This window comes from Phocoena sinus, chromosome 4 (genome assembly GCF_008692025.1).
Source record: "Phocoena sinus isolate mPhoSin1 chromosome 4, mPhoSin1.pri, whole genome shotgun sequence".
Lineage (NCBI taxonomy): Eukaryota > Metazoa > Chordata > Mammalia > Artiodactyla > Phocoenidae > Phocoena > Phocoena sinus.
The window spans coordinates 145,774,708-145,796,055 of NC_045766.1; the positions used below are offsets into that span (position 1 = coordinate 145,774,708).

The window sequence follows — 21,348 nt, forward strand, 5'->3', positions numbered from 1 at the left end:
GATTGGAAGCGAGCCAGAGTTTAATACTCACTGTTTTCCCTGAGCTCACCATGGTTTGTAAATGTGCCTAAATGTTGCTTGAAGGAGCATTAATGGTGATGAGAAGATTTCACCTTGGGAGAAGAAACAGATGCTTCTTGTTGGGTGACCACAGGCCAGAGACTGGGTCTGTGATGCAGGAAGGGATCTCACAGACAGTTAGATTTGATGGAGTTGGGCACAAAAGAAACGAATCTGGGACTGGTTTTGAAGGCAGTGTCTGTTCTTGGGAGATGGTTTCTCTCACTTAAATTGCCTTTTGTGATTTTCCTGTGTCCATGAAATTGTGCACTTCTGTTATCATTTATACAAACATTCGTTAGATGCATTTGCTTTTATGACCAGAGTTGTCATTTGAAGGACCTTGTCCTCCTGTGAAAAGCTGACGTTAGCTATCCTACCTTTTGAATAAGGTGTTAGTGGGAGATGGTGTGTGAACAGTCTAAACCCTCAGATTTGTGGGACTGAACAGAGCCAGGTGTGCCTTCTGATGGGGACATTCTGCGGAGGTCCCTGGTGCTTTGGTGAGCTGCGTCATGAAAAATAGAACATCTGATTCCAAAAAGGAGGATGTTAGATTGACCTGGCTTAATTAATTTTTTGCTATTTCTGTACCTTGTCTCAGAATCTATGGCAAGGAAGTTTTGGCTAGGCTATGTATTTCCCTGATTGGGGGAAAATGGGGCAAAAAGGGAGAATTTAGCTTTTCTATATAGTTTTAAACCTTAAACATGCCTTGATTAAGCTGTCAGTTTTTAAAATAGATGTACTTTATAATTTTTGAATTTTTCTGTAAACTGTCAGGGGCTGGGACAGCTATTCTGCCCGTCAGCCTTATTGCTTTCCTTTGTCTGGAGGCATCATTAACAGTCCTTACTGTTAGATTCTTCGGGTGTCATTCTGAGCTTTAACTCCCAGTATCGTAGATGTTAATGGAGGTGGTGTTTCTGGGACGGGGCCTGGTTGATGTGAGTCTGGCCAGGTGTGGCCGTGTGGACTGAGCCAGCCCCAGAGCCTCATGTTCCCCACAAGCTTGCTGTCTTTGTGGTTCTGTTACTTTTTCCTCACTTACCTTTGTCTCTACTACCTCTCTACGTTTTTGCGCAGCTTGCTCACTTCCGACAGAGAAAAACAAAAGGTGACTGTGCGCATTCGAAGAAAACGCCGGCGAAGAGGAAGGGCGCGGCTGTCGATGCGGCTGACCAGGAGGAGAGTCCGGTAGCTGCGTCCGAGGCCGCCGGACTCCTGGGAGGCCGGGCCGTTGGCAAGAACGCGTCGTGCAGCGACACCCCTGATGGCGCAGGAGCCCCTCAGGTAGATTTGCTCGGCTCTGTGTTCTCACGTTTTGCTTATCTCCTGGTTATTGCTAGCGTAATTTACTAAAAGTGGTCTTAGGTCTGTTTTTGCCTATCAAAAGTGGGGAAAGGGGGTTTTATTTTATCTTGCAAAAGGGGCATATATTTTTGTGGTTTCACTTCTAATTAAAGATTTTTCTTCACCCCATGATTTTGAGAAATTTGGGGTGAACTGTTTGAAGGCAGGGGTCAGTATTGGTGCTCGGCGTGGTAGCGGGAGTTTGACAAGTGTGGGTTCCTCGGGTGTGGCTGTGCATCAGCCCCCCTGACAGGTATCTTTGGACACTTAAGCCGTAATATCCCTTCACCTGCTGTCAAATCCACCTGCTTGTTGGTCTTTGTCCTTTCCCGCCTTTCTGAATGTGGGGTGAGGAGGGCAGGGCTGAAGGTGTCACAGAAATGGTGTCTTGTCTGTTGCTCGAGGCCCTGTGAGCTGCAGGGGCGGGTGTGGACCTGGGTGTTGAGGGTGCATGGCCTCTCTGGGCCTCCTGGTTGCCTGCATGTGGGTCTCCTTGGGGCCTCCTCTCATGTGTGTACTTGAACTGGGAGTACCCCTAACTTGTGTGCAGCAGGGCAGGGGCAGGTGTTTGCTAGAATGAGCTGAAAACTGGTGGTTGAGGGCAGAATTTGACTCAAAAGTCATGCTGTGTCTGGACTGCCTTATTGCAAAAAAAGGAATGATTGCTAGCATATAAAGTTTATGATATTCTACCTACAAATGTATTATAGAATGCTCCTTCTTTGGAAAAATTGGAAGACCTCGCCGTGGCGCTCCGAGTTTGCCTGGGGAGCAGCTGCCCAGAACCCTGGTGCCTGAGTCTTTGGACCAGCCTGTGCCCAGCTCACTCTGCCTCCACTCCCTGTGGTCTGAGGGACCTGAGGCTGGATGTTACTTTCGGTTCATGTTCGTGCTCTTGTTGCTTCTCTGGGGTCGAGCTGCGGGTCACAGCTGAGTCCACGGAAGCCACGTTGAGAGTGCTGAGCCCTGACTCTCAGTGGCTTTGCTCTGTATGCTTCCTGCTTAGGCTCTTTGAGGAGAAAGCCTCGCAATGTAAATATCATTTATTAATTTCATATTTTTATTTTCAAATCAGGCAAGTCTTTTTTATTTTAAGTTAAAGATTTTGTGGTTTTTAGCTTTTCATTTTAAAATGTCAGACCCACAAAAAAATTGCAAAAAATAACACAGAGTTCCTGGAGATCCCTCACCTAGCTTCCTGAAATATTGACACCTATGTAATCATAGTATAAATCACGTCAGTTTTAGTTAACATTGAAACAATACTGTGAGCTGATTGATAGAGCTTGTTCTAATTTTTCCGATTTTTCTGGTCCAGGATTCTGTATTGCATTTCAGTGCCTTGTCACCTTAGTCTCCTCCAATCTGGACAGTTTCTCAGTCTTCCTTTGTGTTTTATAAGTTTGACACTTGTGACGTACTAACTAGTTATGTTGTAGGATCCCTGTCAGTTTGGGTTTGTTTGATGTTTCCTTCCGATTGAAGTCAGGTTGTGCGTTTTGGCAGGAACACGGTGGAAGTGATGATGATGTCTGCTGAGTACATCCTGAGAAGAAGCACAGGTGGTGTGGTGGTAGCTATGTCTCACTGCTGGGGGGCCTGCCAGATTTCTGCTGACAGAGAAGTTTTTGTTTTCCCCTTTGTAGTTAATAAGTATATTATGTGGAGGTGCTTAGAGACCCTGTAAATACTCCATTTCTCATGATGCTTTCCATTAGTTTTAGCTTCTATTGAAGATTCTTGCCTGCAGTAATTACTGTGATGGTGTTGGCCAAATGATGACTTTGTTTCCATCATTCCATCTACATATATTAATTGGCATTTTACTCTAAGGAGGAACTGTTGCTTCTCCGCAGTTTATTTATTCAATTATTTATATCAGCATGGACTCCTAGATACTTATTTGATTACGGGTTTTAATCCATCATATCAATGTTTATTTTGTTGCTGAAATACATACATTCGGCCACTGGGAGTGCCTTTGAATTGGCATGTAACCTTTTAACATGCCCTCATCATTTTCTGGCGCCTTAATTCCTGGCACCAAGATTTTCTAGGCTTATTTTGTCCTTTCCTTCTGCAGCCCCAAACCAGCCATTTCTTCAAGGAGCCCTGGTTCCTTTCGGTGGAGCATGGTTTTAGAATCCAAGATCTGGGTGCTAGGTGTGCTTATTGCTTGCGGGGTATGGTTGCTTCTAGGCTGTTTCAATAGACAGAGCCAGAAAATATAAATGTATGTATATACACACATATCTATATCTATTTGTCTATTTGCATGTATAATCAAAACCATGAATTCACACTAATATCTTCAATTCCAATCCAACAGCACAGAATTTATTCTAGCTTTTCCCCCTCCTTATTTTTAGCTCCTTTTTCCCATAGTGAGAAAATGGGGAAGAGGCTTATCCACAGTATCTTTACTTATTTGCTCAATCTTAAAATACACACAAATTAATTTCAGAATTGCTACTTCTCATGCCAGTAAAATAAATTTACTAACTATAGAATATTTGTCTACACAGCCACCCCTCACTTTTCGAAAGCTCGCTTTACACCACTTCACTTTTACAAAAGATCTACATTAGTACCTGTTTCTGCTAACAGAAAGAGATTCAAAGAGGATTTTCAGTTTTATGAAGAAATCTAATTGCTTCTTTACCTTTATGCCATCTTGGTTTATGAAAGCTTTCATAGGAATGCTCTATTTCTGGTAGTGGGGGAAACCTGTAGTTGTTTTTGTCTTTATTTTTCCGAAGTTTATTGTTTAGCATTCGCAGGTTATTTGTTAGATATATGTACTTTGAATATTTTTCCTAGTCTTGCTTACCTTGCTTAAGTTGTTTTCTTAATGGTGTCTTGTGATAAGCAAATATTTTTAACTTTGATGTTGAATTTATCATTTTTTTCTATGGTTAGTGATTTCTGTGTCCTGTCCAAAAGGTCTCCCCTAGTCCTGAGGTTGTGAAGATAATCCCCAGTGTCTTCTTGAGGCTTGATGGCCTGGTTTCTATGTTTAAGTCTGTGATCCATCTCAAGTTAACTTTCTGTGTATGGAGCACCGTGACTTTTAGAAGAATGGTTTAGTTTTGCTGGTTTTGAGTGTTTTATAAATAAAATAATCCAGTATGCATGTCCTGAGTCTGGGTCTTCCTATCCAGCATCCTTTAGGAGTTAAAGGCTATAGTTCTTTCGTTTTCGTTGTTGTATAGTATTTTGCTGTATGGATGTACCTTGGTTTTTCTGTTCCGCTGTTGATTGGCATTTGCTATGAACATTCTCATACAAGTCTCTTGGTGTCTGTGTGAACACGTTTCTATGGGGCCGTAATTAGATATTTAATGTCTGAGTCAGTATTTAGGTATACGTTCAACTTGGGTATGTTGAGCTGTGTTTTAAAACAGTTGTTCAGTTTATATTTTCAGTGGTGGCATATGAGTGTTTTCCTTGTTCCATAACATCTGTGATTGGTGTTGACATTTGTTTTCTATTTTAACAGTTTTGGTGGGTGTGGAGTGGAGTGTATTTTAGGGGAGTGCAAGCTTAGTCAAACATTCCAAAAAAATCAGTGTGATTCACTTACGAGACTAAAGGAGAAAAGTCATATGGTCTTCTCAGTTTATTTAGAAAAAGTGTGTCCTGCGAGAGAATGACCTGTAATTTTCTTCTCTTGTCAGGTTTTTGTGTTGAGGTTCTGTTGGCCTCACGTGACGCGCTGAGAGGGTCCTTTGCTCTGTGGATGAGCTGGTGTAAGATGGTGGAGCTGTTGGGGACTGAAGCTCTCTTTGTGGAAAGACCTTTGATTGCAGAGTCAACTTACTGAACAGTTACCAGACTATTCAGTTGTGCTTTTTCTCAGAATGTGTCCTTCTAATCTTCCAGTTTGGGGTATGGAGTTATTCGTAGGAATACTCTTCTGTGGCGTCAGTGTTGACGACCCTTTTCAGTTTTGTTTGTCCTTAGATATGCTTTTTGTCTGTTTGTTTGTTTTGGCCACACCCTGCGGCATGCGGAGTCTAGTTCCCCAGCGAGGGATGGAATCCCGCACCCCCTGCAGTGGAAGCTCAGAGTCCTAACCACTGGACCACCAGGGAAGTCCCTGAATTGTCATGTTGAAAGCAGGCTACTGAGATGGCCTCTCCAGTCACTTAGCAAACTGGAGGGTGGATGAGTTCACTGTTCCTCGTCCTTCTAGGTGGTTCCCTCATTCTTCTGTTCCCTCATTATTTAAGGTGGTGTTGGTGTGGTTAGGAATAATTGAGTGTGACAGAACAATCCTTAGGATGATGAAATAGCATCGTGATATGGGAGAAGCAAGGTTGCTCAGATCCGTTTTGTGTCTTAGATAGATGCAGGGGTCTGGTAGTGATTGCAAGGTAAAATGTTTTACTCTAGAAAAAAAAAAGTAAATTTTCTCATTGTTCTTTGGAAGACCTGTAAGAAGGAATAAAATTATGCCAGTCCTCTCAAGCAGTTATAACTGACCAGAAAAGAAACTTGATAAGTGCAGTTAGGTCCAGCAGACGCTAACGCTCACCCTGACAGCGGCAGAGTGATGTGTGGTCGGGGCTGGAGGTGGAGGTGGACATGGAGGTGGAAGCCGCCCGCGAGTCGCCAAGTCGTGCGTACCGAGCCTTCCTGCAGATAAAAGCTCCAATTCTTGTAAACTTATGGGTCAAAACTATTGGGAGAAAATTCATTGGAAAGCTTTAAACTCAATTTTGAGGTGATTTACAGAAAGAAACTAAAAATACTCTTCTGCAAATTATTAAGGAAAAGATTTATCTAAAGGAAAATCTTTAAGATGAAATATTTGAATTTATATAAAGTTAAGAGCTTAGAAAATATGTGTTGAGCAACTAAAGTTTAGTGATTTGTGTTAAGTACGCGGTGAAATAAAAGAAGCAGAATTCGTTAAAAATCGGGCAGCGACATCATTAGGGAAGCAGGTTACATAAAGAATGTTTAGAGCGTGAGATTTGTGTAGAAGGAGAGTAGTGCAGATGGAACTGGCGGGCCTGGAGGTGGGCGGGGCCGGGGGTGGGGGGGGCGGCGACGGCGGCGGGCTACCCCTGGAGCCGCTGTGGATGCTCCTGGCCCTTCCCCTCCAGCTGCAGGAGCCCGGTGGAGCGGGGACGCTGCAGAAGCTGGAAGACGACGGTCCGGAGCAGCCTGGGGTGATGACGAAGGTATGCCTTTCCTGGGTTCTTGGTTAAGGTGTGTCCCGGTTGAGGACGCCTCCCTTGCGTGCGTGGGGGCCGGAGCCAGCTGAGGAAGCTGGAGGCGGTCTTCCTGTGACCTTTGATCTTGGTGGTGGGCATGGAAGGGAGAGTCGCCCTTCCTTCACTCAGGGTCCTGTGGGGTCAGCGTGCCTCCTGGGCCTGGCCCTCGATGCCCATGCCGATGTGGGCAGCTCCGCACGCGAGACGCACTGGGGGACGGGCTTGCCGGCTGGGCGCTGGTCTTACCGTCCCAGTTTGTACCACAGTGCTTGGTGTGACTTCCATGAGTGTTGAATTGATTACTTTTCTTTAATCCATTCTTTTTTTTTTTTTTTTTGCGGTATGCGGGCCTCTCGCTGCTGTGGCCCCTCCCGTTGCGGAGCACAGGCTCCAGACGCGCAGGCTCAGTGGCCATGGCTCACGGGCCCAGCCGCTCCGCGGCATGTGGGATCTTCCCGGACTGGGGCACGAACTCGTGTCCCCTGCATAGGCAGGTGGGCTCTCAACCACTGTGCCACCAGGGAAGCCCGCAAGTTTGGTTTTTAGTCTGCATTGTTGCAGGAGAAATCTAGCTCAGAGGAGGGCCTGGCAGGGCCTGGAGAAATGGTCTCTAGTGGGGTCCGTAAAACCCAGCCTTAAATACACATTTCATACTTGTTTTAAACTGCGACTTGTAGCATCTTTGTGGAAAAGTACACAAAACTTAGATATAGCCCAACAGATGAGTACACCGTGAACAGCACGTGGTCTCTACAGTTCAGGGGCAGGGCGGTGCTGGACCCTGCTCCCTGCTGCCCACCCTGAAGTGAGCACGCTCCTGGCCGATTCTGACGTAGAGCTTTGTGTGAATGGATCAGACGTGGTTCTGGTCTTCTCTCTCCTTTACCTTCAGCATCTTTGCATCCTTCTATTTGAGATGTGTGCCTGGTGAGCAGCATAGGGTTGATTTTTAACTGACTCTCACAGTTACTGGGCAGTGAATTCCCTTATATCTAATGTAATCGCTGTAATCGCTGATGCGCTTGTACTTACATCAGACGTTTAATTGGGCTTTCTATTTGTCCTGCCTGTTTTGTTTCTTTCTTTTCTCCTTTTTGCCTTCTTTGGATTATTTTTTATCAGGGGATTAAAAAAAAATTCTCCCTTTGTTCATTTTGAAGTAATAATATACAGTTTCTATTCTTTTAATGGTGAGGTTATTAAATACAACATATATACTTATCTAAATCTAAATTTAATCAACAGCTTCACCTTCCTCTTGCATAGTAATTACTAAAACTCCATTTATACTCCCTCAACCTCCGTTTTTGTCACAGTCCTTTTCTTAATTGTAAAGCACTCATAAATTTTACCATCTTAACCACTTTAGGTGCACAGTTCATTGGTGTTTGTACATTCACACGGTTATGCAACCGTCAGCACCATCCGTCTCCAGAACTCTTCTCATCTTGTCAACCTGAAACCCCGTCTGCTAAGCGACGCCCCCCAGCCCCTGGCAGCCGCCATTCTACCTTCTGTCTCTGTGACTTGGCGGTCCTACATGCTTCACGGCAGTGGGGCAGTGCAATCGTGTAGTTGTCTCGTGGGCCTGGCTTATCTCACTGCACTTGGTGTCCTCCAGGAGCTGGAGCTGGAAGTGCTGCGCCTGAGCCTGAGCGACATGCACGCGGCGCGGCTGGAGCTGACGCAGGCGCACCTGCAGCGCGAGAAGGAGGCGGCGCTGGCCGAGCTGCGTGCCGAGCTCGCCGGGCGGCACGCGCAGGAGCGGGCCCTGCTGCAGAGCCGCGCGTACAGGGAGCTGGAGCTGGTCCGGGAGGAGGCAGGTACGCTCGGCGGCCGGCCCGCGGGTGTCGTCGGAGGCGCCTGGCTTCTGTGCTGTGCTTGAGCCTCTGTGTGCGACCAGGCCTCGTGGAGCCCGCCCCCGCCCCCACCCCTGTCCCCCCCTGCGCCCTGTGCCAGGTGGTGGCTCAGGTGCCTCTCAATCTGGCGATGTGCTGGCCTCAAGGTGAACTTATATGATTTCATTTTAATGTTTCTTGGTATATCTTTCGTTCGTACTTTTTTTTTTTTTTTTTGTGGTGCAAGGGCCTCTCAGTGTTGTGGCCCCTCCTGCTGCGGAGCACAGGCTCCGGACGCGCAGGCTCAGTGGCCATGGCTCATGGGCCCAGCCGCTCCGCGGCATGTGGGATCCTCCCGGACCGGGGCACGAACCCGCGTCCCCTGCATCGGCAGGCGGACTGTCAACCACTGCGCCACCAGGGAAGCCCTGTTAGTACTTTTTGTAAAAGTCATACATAGTTTCATTGAGCTGTAGTTCATGTACCACATGATTCATCCACTTAAAGTGTTTAAAGGCAACTCTTTGGTGGCTTTTCGTGTTTTCATGCTTAGAACGTTCTTCCCCCGGAGAAGAGACCCTGGCCCGTTTCCCTGTGACCTGCCCCGGTTGCAGAGTCTCCCTCTCCTGGGGGCCCACCCACCTGGAGGAGCAGCCTTGTCGGTCCTTTGATGCCTTGCCTGTTTCTTCACCTAGATTCAGGCAAACACAAGGAGATAGTTCCACGTCCTCCCCTGCTTTTGTTAAATTTTAAAAATATGAAATATGCCTTCCTTAGTTAGGCCTGTTCGATGCTGTTTCCTCCATGTGCACCCCTGGGAACGGTCCCCCGAGAGGCCCACCCTGCCGTCGGGTCCCTGAAGCTCTGCTGCAGGTGGGGCCCCTGTGGACCCGGCGGGACCTACCATCGGAGGCTGGCTTCTGGGCCTTTGCGTGATTTCTGGAGTTGTCCAGGCCGCCTTCCCCACGCCCTCCTCGCGCCCAGGGCTTGCTGGCTGTCACCTGGTGCTATTCCTCCCCAACCCCACGCTTGGCCGTGCCCGCTGGTCCAGCCTCCTCTGCCTAGCACCTCTTTTCTTGTGCTTCTTCTCTCAGGCGGGGAGCTGTTGGGACCTAGAACGTCTTTACCTCTCTCCATTTACTTGTGGTCCAGCACCCAGCCTGGAAGCTGGCTCAGCGGGATCCTGGACTACGGGGCCCCGGGTGCACAGTGGCCTAGTGTGGAGTGGATGGGCCGAGGTCCCTGTAAGCAGAAGCATGATGCAGGCTCAGCGCTCAGTGATCTGTGAAGCCCCAGAGTTGGCCTCGCCCGGTCCTCCTGGACTGTCGCTCTGGCTGGACGTCACCCGTCCTTTGTCAGGCATGAGTGTGATTTGCTAATTAACCCAGACATCATCACCTGCTTGTTTCTCACAGACGTGTCCTGTCCTGTTAATGTCGGCAAGTGTTCGGTGGAGCGGCCAGAGGTGCCGGGAGCCTTCTCGTTTCCTGGGGGATCAGATTGTGGAAAAGTCTGAGCTGCGGTGATCTGAGCGACTTTTTATGTTTCTCTTGCAGCTGACCTGAAGGAGAAGCTACAATCAGAAATGGAGAAAAATGCCCAGATGATAGAGGTACACAGGATAAGAAAATTCATTCCGTGTACGCGGTATTTCCCTCATCCCCACCCGGGACCCCGCCCCTTGATTCTAACAAAATGCAGTCAGAGCTGGAGTCGCGGGGGTGAAGCATGATGGGCTGCTTTCTCTGCACAATGTGAATTCATCACAGCAGCTGGTTGTGGGCTTTTGTGTTGCCTGGTGTGATGCGAGTCTCTTTCCTCCCATCTGGTTCTGAGCAGCCCTGTGGCGCGGCCCTGGCTGTGCTTGGGACACAGACCTTGGTCCTCACGGACGGGGGATGTGGACGCCACAGAGTTGGTGATCAAGTGACGTGTATGGGCCTCGGGGAACCACGGGGGGTGGAGGGGTGGGATGAGCGTGACTCTTGTGACCCATCCCTTTCTCAAGGCTACGCTTGTAGAAGGGCCGTTGGCGCTAGTGATGGCCGAGGAAGTGTGTAGTGTTAGGGGATGTGTGACGTCAGGCTGAGGGGAGAGGTGTGCCCTGGCCACTCTGGACAGGCGGTGGGTGGAGGATGGCCTTGTGCCCCAGCCCCTGCCCTCTGAGCTGGACAGAGGGGACTCGTTTCTTAGGGCGCCTGGGACAGAGCCTGACCCCGTCAGAGCTCGACGGTGTCGCTGTAGTGCCCGGGTCTTGCGTGGGGGACGAATGCCTGTCTTGCCGGCCGAGTTCCTGTGCTTTTGCTCAGCGACCAGTTCTGTTTCTGGCAGGTGGTCCTGGTGCTCGTGTCCTGGGCTGTTTGCCTGCAGGTGCTGCTGTTCCTGTGTGACTGGACGTCCCGAGCTGTGTCCTGTACTCACAGTCTGGTCTGGGCGGGGGTGACGGTTTTCGAATGCGCAGTTGAAATTTTTTTACCGCAGTAATAAACTGTTGGCCATCATCTACTTTTTCCTTATTTAAATTAGACCCTGAAGCAAGACTGGGAATCCGAGAGAGACTTGAGCTTAGAAAAGCTACGCCGAGAATTATCGGAAAGGCATCGGTCAGAACTGGAGAATTTACAAAACCAGTTTAAGAAAGAATTGGCAGAACAGAAGGCTGAGTTGGAGAAGGTTTTTCAAGACAAAAATCAGGCTGAATGTGAGTCTCTCATTAAAATGAGCAAGTTTGGGGCTTCCCAGGTGGCGCAGTGGTTGAGAGTCCGCCTGCCGATGCAGGGGACGCGGGTTCGTGCCCCGGTCTGGGAGGATCCCACATGCCGCGGAGCGGCTGGGCCAGTGAGCCATGGCCGCTGAGCCTGCGCGTCCGGAGCTTGTGCTCCGCAACGGGAGAGGCCACAACCGTGAGAGGCCCGCGTACTGAAAAAAAAAAAAAAAAAAAAAAAAATGAGCAAGTTTGGAAGGGGACTGAGTTTTCGTGTGTCATCCCAGAAAAAATGCCATGTGACTGGCTGGCAGGAGAGTCAGCCTTGGGGTCCCTCCTCGTTGGTCACAGGCATCTCAGGTTCCCTAAACCTTCCGAAACCTTCATTTCAGAGAAATCTTTTGCAAACAAACAAAATCTTTTGTTCTTCTACTAAATTGCTACTGAAAAAGTAGTTTGTGATTGTTCCCTTTCTGTTACACGGTGGGGCCCAGTGGTCAGTAGATGCTGTCTGCTGGCCTGTGGCTTCCCTTCCCTTCCTCCCCGAAGAGAGCAGAGTCCTGAGAACGGGGTCTGGAAGAGCCTGGGGGGCCCGCCGTGCCTGCAGCCGCCCCTACTGAGGAGGAGGACGCTGTGTCGTCACAAGCTGAGTGAGGCTCGTGCCCGTCTCCAGTTTCCCTTCAGACTCAGGAGGCTCAGCACGAGGCGGCCCTGAGCAAGTTACGCGCGGACCTGCAGTTGGAACACTGCCAGTACGTGGAAGACCTGGAGCTGAAATTCAGAGAAAAGGAAAAGGAAAAGCAGCTTGAGGTAGAGGCCTTGTACGAGGGGGCTGGGGGAGATCTCGGATTGGGGTCCTTTCACACTCTGTTGTTGCCTAAAGCTTAAGCCCTAATATGTGTATGTTTGTGTTTATTTCTAAATCGAGGTATAGTTCATTTACAATATTATGTACGTTTTAGATGGACAACATAGTGATTCACAATTTTTAAAGATTGTACTTCATTATAAAATATTGGCTGTATTCCCTGTGCCGTACGGTGTATTCTTGTAGCTTATTTTATACACAGTAGTTTGTACCTGTTAATTTCCTACCCCTAACTCACCTCTCTCCCCATCCCTCTCCCCAGTGGTAACCACTAGTTGGTTCTTTATGACTGTGACTTTTTCTGTTTTGTGTACACATTCATTTGTTCTGTTTTTCAGAGTCCACATATAAGTGATATCATACGGTATTTGTCTTTCTCTGACTTAACTTCACTTAGTGTGGTAATCTCCAGGCCTACCCGTGCTGCTGCAGATGGCAGCAGTCCTTTTCTGTGGCTGAGTCGTGTTCCATTGTACATATGCACTGTATCTTCTTTATCCGTTCGTCTGTCAGCGGATGCTTCGCTTGCTTCCTGTCTTGGCAGTTGTAAATAGTGCTGCTATGAGCATTGGCTGCATGTATCTTTGCGAATTGGTGTTTTCATTTTTTCAGATATATACCCAGAAGTGGGGTTGCTGGGTCATATGGTAGTTGTATTTTTAGTTTTTGAGGGACCTCCATACTTTAAGCCCCTCTTTAAAGAGACCCTCAGTATTTGGTGGATATGGTAGGGAGCCATGTCAGGATATAGAGTCTGTGACTTTGACTTAATGATGGTGTTCAGTCCTACACCTGGAGAATTCGTGCCCTTGACGAGTGCCCCTGGGATGTCTACAGGCTCCAGCCATTAGGGGTGCAAGGGCACATGCTCTGACCTTGACTCAATAAACAAGAAGTTAGCAAGAAACATTTCTGTGGCTCACGTATTCAGAACTCTTTTCCGTTGGAACTTTACATACCGAAATGTGGGTGATGTGGCCAGATCTCACTCAAGGACCTGAAGGGCCTTTATCACCAAGACCAAGAGTCAGGCAATGCCCCAAGCACTGGTTCAAGGAATTAGAAAGGAAATAACTGGAAGACGGAGTTAGCCGAGGCCCGTGTGTGGGTTTGCAGGGAGGAGAGTCGTGGAGCCCAGGAGGGGCCGTGTCTGCGGCTCTCGCACCTGCTTCTCCCCGCTCTCCTCCAGACACAAGCCAGCTTGGCCGGGCAGGACCAGGGCCAGGCGGGGCCCTGCGGGCTGTCCCTCATCCAGGGAGAGAGGTGGCCGGAGGTCACCTTCCGCCCTGTGCCCTGGGTGAGGAGAGGCCCGTTCCACAAGGCAGCAGAGCAGCCACAGGCCAGCACCGCCCACGCTCCCCCGGAAGCGCTCGGCCCTGTGCTTGTGACTTGGGGTGCTGGGTGGCCACCCTGACCCAGGCCCCGGGAGGGCAGGTGGAGCCACTCTCAGCTCCGGCGGTGCAGGGCCGGCTGGCCCTCGGCACACACTTGGTGTGCAAGCTCTGTTCATCCCTGAAAGAGTCGCTTCCCGGAAAGGTTGACCAGGGAACGTGGAGAAAACCACACAGGCCACACGAGGGTGAGGGAGCCCGTGGTCACAGATGGAGGGGGCCCATCCACCCTCCCTGACAAAGTAGGGGGACAGGTCTCTGCTGGGAACGAGGCCGAGGCCTGGGAGGCGTCCACATGAGAGGCCGCGGTGGCCGCGGGTTCCTCTGGTCCGCTCTCGGGGCCTCCTGGAGGTGGGTGGGCTTGAGCTGAGACTGCGCGTGTTCACCTGGTGCCCATCGGGTGCTGCACGGGTATCACCGGCACTGCCTCGGGCCTGGGTCTTGGTCGGGCTCCCACACCATCGCCTTCTCTTCCAGTTGGAGAACCTGCGCGCCTCGTACACGGAGCTGCAGGCCCAGTCACAGGAGGAGATCCGGCGCCTGGGGGCCCAGCTGGAGTCTGCAAGGTCCAGCAGGCAGGAGCCGAGTGGTGAGGAGCCTCGCGTTCAGAATCCAGGTTCCCAGCGGCTAGGGCTGAGCTCCCCCTGCTGAAGCCCCGAGCTAGGACCTAACGGTTTTGCAGGCCCAAGAAGGTGGCTTAGTAAACTTCTGTGAATTTTGAGGTCTGTGGCTTCACGGTGCAGAGCTGCTGGTGGCAGCCTTGGCTTCCTCGTAGGCGCGTTGGTGAGCAATGACTCTGGCAGCCTGTGTCCTCGTGTGGACACGCACCGTTCACGTGTGCGACTGGGCTCACGCTGGGGCTTGGTTGAGCGCTGTCGAAACGCAGTTCTCAGTGGGCATTCGGGTCGTGGGTGTACACTGCCTCCTGCGTCCTGTGAGCTCACCTGCGTCAGGTGTTGTCAGGCTCCTGGGGGCCTGAGCTCTGGTTTGGGAGGGTGATGCCACGTTTACTGAGGGCAGCTCACCTGGGTCTCCCCCTCACAAGACCCCAAGTCAGAGGAGTCTCTGCTCTCCAGTGGCACCTTCAGAGGGAGGAGGTCACAAGACATGGGGCAGAGAGACGTGGGCTTGTCTCTCCAGACAGGCCTGGAACTGTAGGGTCTGCCCTTGTGTTGCTGAGGAGCAAAGAGCAGAGTTATGAGAAGGGACCCGCAGTAACACCTGACGGTCTGGGTGGGTGGATAGGCCTCCCGTCCCCACCCCAGTCAGGCTCCGGGCAGCTGCAGGCGGAGCTGGCGGACTGACCTGTGGGTGGGCTTCAGGCGTGCTCTCACACACAGTTTCAGCGTGTGCGCCTTCCACTGCACCCTCCCCCGTGCGTTTAAGGACCCTCATGGGGAACGTTGATTTGGGATAGTGACCTGTTTCCATCCCTGTTACTTGAAAGCTAATAACTAGCTCTGGTGGACTGGCTGGCAGCACCCTCTGGGTCAGAACTGTGAGGCTGACAGTTCTCTTACGGTCTGCATTACTGTTCTGTTGCCGTTAACAAAATACCACCAACTCAGCAGCCTGAAACCACCCAGGGTCACCCACAGCCGAAGTCCAGACGTTGGGCTGGGCCTTGGCCCGGCTCCCTCGGTCAGCAGGGTCCCGTCTCTGTGCTTGTAGGACCGAGGTCCCATTTCCTTGCTGGCTGTCGGCCCAGGGGCTGCCCCCGTTCCTCGCCACGCGGCCCTCTCGTCTTCAGGGCCCCCACAACACGTGGAGTGCTTCTCACACTTCCAATCCGCCTGACGTCTGTGCTGGCCTGAGAAAGCTCTCTGCCCTCAGGGCTCTGGGGTTTACTGAGGCCGCCTGGGTGGTCTCCCTGTGCGAGGCCCCCTGTGCCACGTAGCATAAGCCCTGGAGGGTCCATTCAGGGGTTCTGGGATGGGGGGACCTTTTACAGTTCTGCCCCCAGCACCACACTGCAGGCTCTTAACTAGCTTCTGATTTCCCCTAAGTGTTTCATTTTGAGATGATGGCTTACTTTCATCCTGTAAAGAGTTACCCGAGCAGCTCCTGGCCCAAGCGTCTCACGTGGAGGGGCTAGAACACCTGGCGCGGGCCTTAGAGCAGCAGCAGCAGGAGAGAACCAGGCACGAGGCTCAACTGGAACAGCTGAGAATCTCTTCTGAAGAGAAGTTGAGGGAGGCTGAGAGGGGCCACCAGGAGGACCTGACCCTGTTACAGCAGCGGCTGCAGGGCGGGAAGGACAGCTCCCCGCCGGAGGCTGAGGGAATCAGGTAAAGCAGCGCAGGAGAACACGTTTATGATTGGGGTCTAGACAAGATGACATTAAAGCTGGGCGCTGGTCTGACCTGCGCGCAGGCTGCAGACAGCGCTGTGCTGCCGGGGTGGGTCGGCGCCAGCCCCGCTGCGCCCCCTTGCCGGCGGTCATCCTGTCCTCGGCACAGAAGCGGGATCCCAGGGACAGCGGAGTTCGGTGGAGGGGCACCCGTGTCAGGTCGTTACAGCACAGTTTCTCAGTTCATCCAGTGCCTGTTCAGAAGAGACGCCTGAAGAAGAAGGAAGAGACCGTCTTGATCAACTCGGCCTTCAGCTGGAGCAGCACGAGGTGATGGGACACTGTTGTTTTGTTTTGAGGTCTAGCTGCCACAGGACATTATGACATGATGACTGGATGCCTGGGTGTGCTGTGAAGGGTCAGTCCGGGTAACGTCTACCACCACACAGAGGTAGAGTTTTTTCCTTGCACTGAGAACTTTTAAGACCCACTCTGTTAGCAGCCTGTAGAGACACAATACAGCATTGTTAACTGTAGTCCTGTGCTCTACACGACACCCCAGGACTTTTTATCCTCAAACTAGAAGTGTGCGTCTTTTGACCCCTTCATCCATTTTGCCCACAGCCCCTCTCCCACCCCTGGCAACCACCAGTCTGTTCTCCATGAGGCAGGTTTTTTAGATTCCACATAGAAGTGAGATCAGACAGTATTTGTCTTTCTCAATCTGACTTATTTCACTTAGCATAACACCCTCAAGGTCCATCCATGTTGTCACAAATAGCAAGATTTCCTTCTTTTTTATGGCTGAGTACTGTTTCCGTTGTGTGTATGTACGTACGTTTGTGTGTGCCACATTTTCTTTATCCATTCATCTGTTGGTGGACATTTAGGTTGCTTCCATATCTTGACTGTTGTAAATAGGGTCTGCTGTGATCGTTGGGGTGCGTGTGTCTTTTCCAATTAGTGTTTTTGTTTTCTTTGGTTAAATACCCAGGAGTGGAATTGCTGGATCATATGGTAGTTCTTTTTGTTTTTTAACATCTTTATTGGAGTATAATTGCTTTACAATGCTCTGTTACTTTCTGCTGTGTAACAAAGTGAATCAGCTATATGTATATGTATATATCCCCATATCTCCTCCCTCTTGCGTCTCCCTCCCACCTTCCCTATCCTTCCCCTCTAGGTGGTCACAAAGCACAGAGCTGGTCTCCCTGTGCTATGCTTCCCACTAGCTATCTATTTTACGTTTGGTAGTGTATATATGTCCATGCCACTCTCTCACTTCGTCCCAGCTTACCCTTCCCCCTCTCCATGTCCTCAAGTCCATTCTCTAGTAGGTCTGTGTCTTTATTCTTGTCCTGCCCCTAGGTTCTTCAGAACCATTTTTTTTTTGATTCCATATGTATGTGTTAGCATATGGTGTTTGTTTTTCTGACTTCACTCTGTATGACAGTCTCTAGGTCCACCCACCTCTCTGCAAATAACTCAATTTCGTTTGTTTTTATGGCTGAGTAATATTCCAGTATATATATGTGCCACGTCTTCTTTATCCATTCATCTATCGATGGACACTTAGGTTGCTTCCACATCCTGGCTATTGTAAATAGTGCTGCAGTGAACATTGTGGTACATGACTCTTTTCGAATTATGGTTTTCTCAGGATATATGCCCAGTAGTGGAATTGCTGGGTCATATGGTAGTTCTATTTTTAGTTTTTTAAGGAACCTCCATACTGTTCTCCATAGTGGCTCTATCAGTTTGCATTCCCACCAACAGTGCAAGAGGGTTCCTTTCTCTCCATACCCTCTCCAGCATTTTTTGATGATGTTCTATTTTTAATTTTTTGAGGAACCTCCATACTGTTCTCCATAGCGGCTGCACCAGTTTACTTTCCCGCCAACAGTGCACGAGGGTTCCCTTCTCTCCACATCCTAGCCAACCTTTGTTATTTGTTGGTTTTTTAATAATAGCTATTCTGACAGGTGTGAGGGGGTATCTCATGGTTTTGATGTGCATTTCTCTGAGGATTACTGATGTTAAGCACCTTTTCATGTGCCTGTTGGCCATCTGTGTGTCTTCTTTGGAAAAGTATCTGTTCGGTCTTCTGCCTGTTTTTTATTTAATCAGGTGTTTTTTTTTTTTTTGCTGTTGAGGTATATGAGCGTCTCCATAAACATTGAGAAAGGTTGTGTTTCATTAATCTTTAGTGGGGAACTGGACTGTCTTTATGTTATCAAATCTGAATTTCCATCCTTTTCACAAAAGCTTCCTTCTGTGACACTGACAAGCAGAGGGAGGCTTGCTTTTGTGTCTCTGGTGACTCCACAGGCTGCATTGTGTCTGCTTGTTTAAAACAACAACCCGAGGTTCATGGCATGACTTGGAGGCGGGTGGCTGGCAGGTCGGGTCCTGCCTGCATCCCATGCAGGCGCGGTCACACTGCCGCTCTCCACGAGCTCCCCAACCGCCTGCGTCGTGCGTGTTGATGACTGGAGAGTGAAGCGCTGGGGTGAGTGCGTGCTGGGCACCTTTTTATTGGCCTTTACGTTTCTCTTCGTTGAACGGCCTCCATGCCGTTTGTTTCTGGCATCTCTAACCTTTGTGGGCAGCGGTGTTCACACAGCTCTCTGTGACAGTGGAAGCCTTCTGCGCCTGTTCTGATGCGGAGCTCCGAGGAGCCAGTGGCTCCCCTGTCCTCCTGCCCCTGGCGCTGGCGGTGGAGGTGCCGCGCTGTCGGCATGGCTGGGCCCCCGGCCGCGCTCCAGGGAGTCCTGAGATGGCAGCTTGTGTCCACTTTTCACACCAGGAACAGGCAGGGCCTTGACTCTGTCTCCACTTCTGGGAAGTCTTGAGCAGCTGTTCAGCGTGTTCGGACAGCTGTTCCTCCGTGTGGTTTGTTCTCTCTCTGACACTCCCGCGAGCTTCACACTGCACCTCCAGGCTGGAACCACCGGTTTCCTTCAATTCTCATTTCTCTTTTTATGTTGCTTTAGGCTTTTTTTTTGGGGGGGTGAGATTTTTTTCTGCCCTCTCCTCTAATTCTGCAGTTGGCTATCTTATTTCCATTGTCATTCTTAATTTCTGGGGCTTTGCCTTCTTGTTCTGTGTTCTTTCCTGTGTCCTCTGCTCAGCGTCAGGGACGGGGTGTCTTTGGTCTCCTCCCTGAAGGCGGCCGTTGGTGTTAAGAGGCCTCTTGAGGCTCCGTGTAGTTCCTGCCGCGTCTCCGTGCGTCTGCGTCTCTGTGTTGTGTGGGGCGTCTGTGGTCCGTGCATTGGTTGGTGACCTGAGGCTGTGCCGTCACGAAGCGTGAGGCACCGTGGGGTCTTGGGGGGCTGTCTGACCAGGCAGGCTCCACCTGGGGGCTGGGGGGTGGCTTCCCCTCCTGAGGCCATTGGTCTCTACCAGCCTCCTGCTGGGGTCCCTGAGAGGAGGAGCACAGTGGGGTCCCCACGCCAGTCTCCCTGGTCCACAGCCCCTGGGGGTCGTGCAGTCACCTCTGTGCCCCCTGTACCCGTTTCCCAGCCTCCCGGGTGTCTGGGCAGCTCTCAGGCGGCTCCCCGTTCAACCTCTGTGAGCATCCGTGATTCCCGTCTTCCAGCAGTTGGTCACCTTTGGCTTACTGATTACCTCTTTCACTGTTTCTTCTCCTCATAGGTTTTATGAATTAAATTATGTCTCCTATCATCTGAGGGAATATAAAAACGATAGAGTATACATGTGTTTAAGCAGAAGTCCCGTGTGTGGGCGCATGTGTGGCGCATGGCATGTGCGGTGTGTGCGCGTGCGTGGCGTATATTTGGCGTGTTGGCGCGCCATGTTGACTGAGGGTGCCTGGTGGAGCTCCCCCAGGTGGGTTTGGGAACCCCCATGCCCCTCTGGTCGGCGCCGACCCCTGGCCAGTGTCTCTCTGGCTGCAACCGTTTGGTTGTCCCTGAGGCTGAGTGTCCTTTGGCTTGTGTGGCTGTCACGGCCACGTTTCTGCCCTTTGCTCAGGGGCCGGGAGCCCCTTGCTCTCGGCTCCTGCCCCGTCCCCAGGCTCCAGGCACAGCAGGATTTCCCTGTGTTTATCTTTGCTTTTGTCGTCTGCAACTGGCTGCTGCCTGGTGGGGGTGAGGTGCTGGCCCCCTTTTCTTTCCCGGGATGGCGAGTCGCTCTCGTCCGACTTGCTGGGAAGCCTGACCCTTGTAAGCCAAGTTGTGTTGGGGGCGCTCGAGTCCACCCGTCAGTCAAGTCGTTCTCTCCTGTGACCGTATGAGGACTCCAGTCTTGACTTAAAAGATAACTCAAGCTTATTGAGAGCTGGACATTCAGGCTGCCGTGGCCTCTCTGTGATTTTGAGGAAGATGGGGTGACTGGTTGCGTCTTGAGGGCACAGGAAACGTTGACACTGCCTCGAGCCTCTCGGACCCTGCACTCCAGAGTGTCGTCCTCGGGGGGCAGGCCCAGCACCCGGCTCTGGATGGGAAGCGCAGGGCAGGGCGTGAGGAGAAACCCGGGAGCCGCAGGTGGAGCAGGGCGCCTTGCACCAAGGCCCTGGCCGTGTGGCTGGTCCCGGAGGCCTGGCCCGGGGTGCGGAGGGCTAGGGACGGGGGTCCGGTGGGGGACTCAGTGCCCACAGCTTGGCGTCGGTGGAGTAGGCCCGCCTCCCTGCTGGAAGCGAGACATGGGGCAGCAGGCGGCGTGCCCATGCGTGGCGAGGCTCCGTGGGAGGTTCCGTGGGGGTGGGTCCCCTGGGGGGTTCCCTGGGAGGCAGGGATTCAGGAACGAGGCTGACAGAGTCATTAGAAGGTTTTCTCTGTGATTTCCCAAAGGAGAGCCTGGGGTTGCACACACAGCTAGAAGGAGACCACCAGCGCCAACTAGCAGCGGGGAAGTCCTCCCAGGAAGTCCAGCAGGAGGCGGGCCTCGCGGGGACCCAGGTGTTGGAAGGGGAGCAGCATGTGGGGCCTTCGGAAGAGCCCGGCCCAGGTGCGTGCCTTCAGTGCTGCTGGGTCGCCGGGAGTCTGGCCTGCAGGGGACGTTCTGGGCGGTGACTGATTCCCACGAGAGCCACCTGCACACACTGGCCGTTCACTTTGCAGTGTGGGCGCCGTGGGCCCTTCCTCGGGGGTTGAGCAGGCCTGGGCGTGTCAGGAGAGGGCCTGCCTGGGGTCACGGGGACGGAGAAGCTGTGGTCCTCCCCGGGGATGGTCAGGGACCCAGGAGAGCAGACGTAAGGCCGGCCCTGGACACAAGCCCAGGAGAGGGTGGGTCCTGCGTAGAGCTGGGGGGGGCAAGGCAGAGGGTCCCACTGTGAGGGCCGGCGGCTCAGGGTCCCCGCCAGGGGAAGAATGCGGCCCAGAGAGCTGGGTCACGCCTGCTGGCGTCTTGCCCTCCCTGTTCTCCTTCCTGTGTGAGGGGTGCCCCACGGCCGCTGCTCGGCACATTCCTGCCAACCGGTGCCTTGGCCACGCTTGGCTCTTCATCGAGCCTGGGACGGTGATGGGCTCTGGCCAGAGGAGCTCTGGGGGTGCCAGGTCACCCGGTACCCAGGCGGAAGGAGGTGTGGGCCGCTCAGCACGGGCCTGCTCGTCTGGCCCTGGGGCTCAGTGACCACTTGGCTGAAGATGGGTGTGTCATGTC

At 51.6% G+C, this 21,348-nt stretch overlaps 1 protein-coding gene across 1 annotated transcript in view; it reads left to right on the top strand.

Annotated features, from left to right (window-relative positions):
- Positions 1-21,348, top strand: part of PCNT (pericentrin) — a 96,749-nt gene that overhangs the window by 1,608 nt on the left and 73,793 nt on the right. The window contains 10 exon segments of the mRNA XM_032630312.1: positions 1,147-1,353; positions 6,525-6,602; positions 8,257-8,458; positions 10,030-10,085; positions 11,000-11,174; positions 11,851-11,987; positions 13,914-14,025; positions 15,484-15,724; positions 15,978-16,056; positions 20,538-20,694. Of these exon segments, the coding sequence (XP_032486203.1) occupies positions 1,147-1,353; positions 6,525-6,602; positions 8,257-8,458; positions 10,030-10,085; positions 11,000-11,174; positions 11,851-11,987; positions 13,914-14,025; positions 15,484-15,724; positions 15,978-16,056; positions 20,538-20,694 (1,444 nt within the window).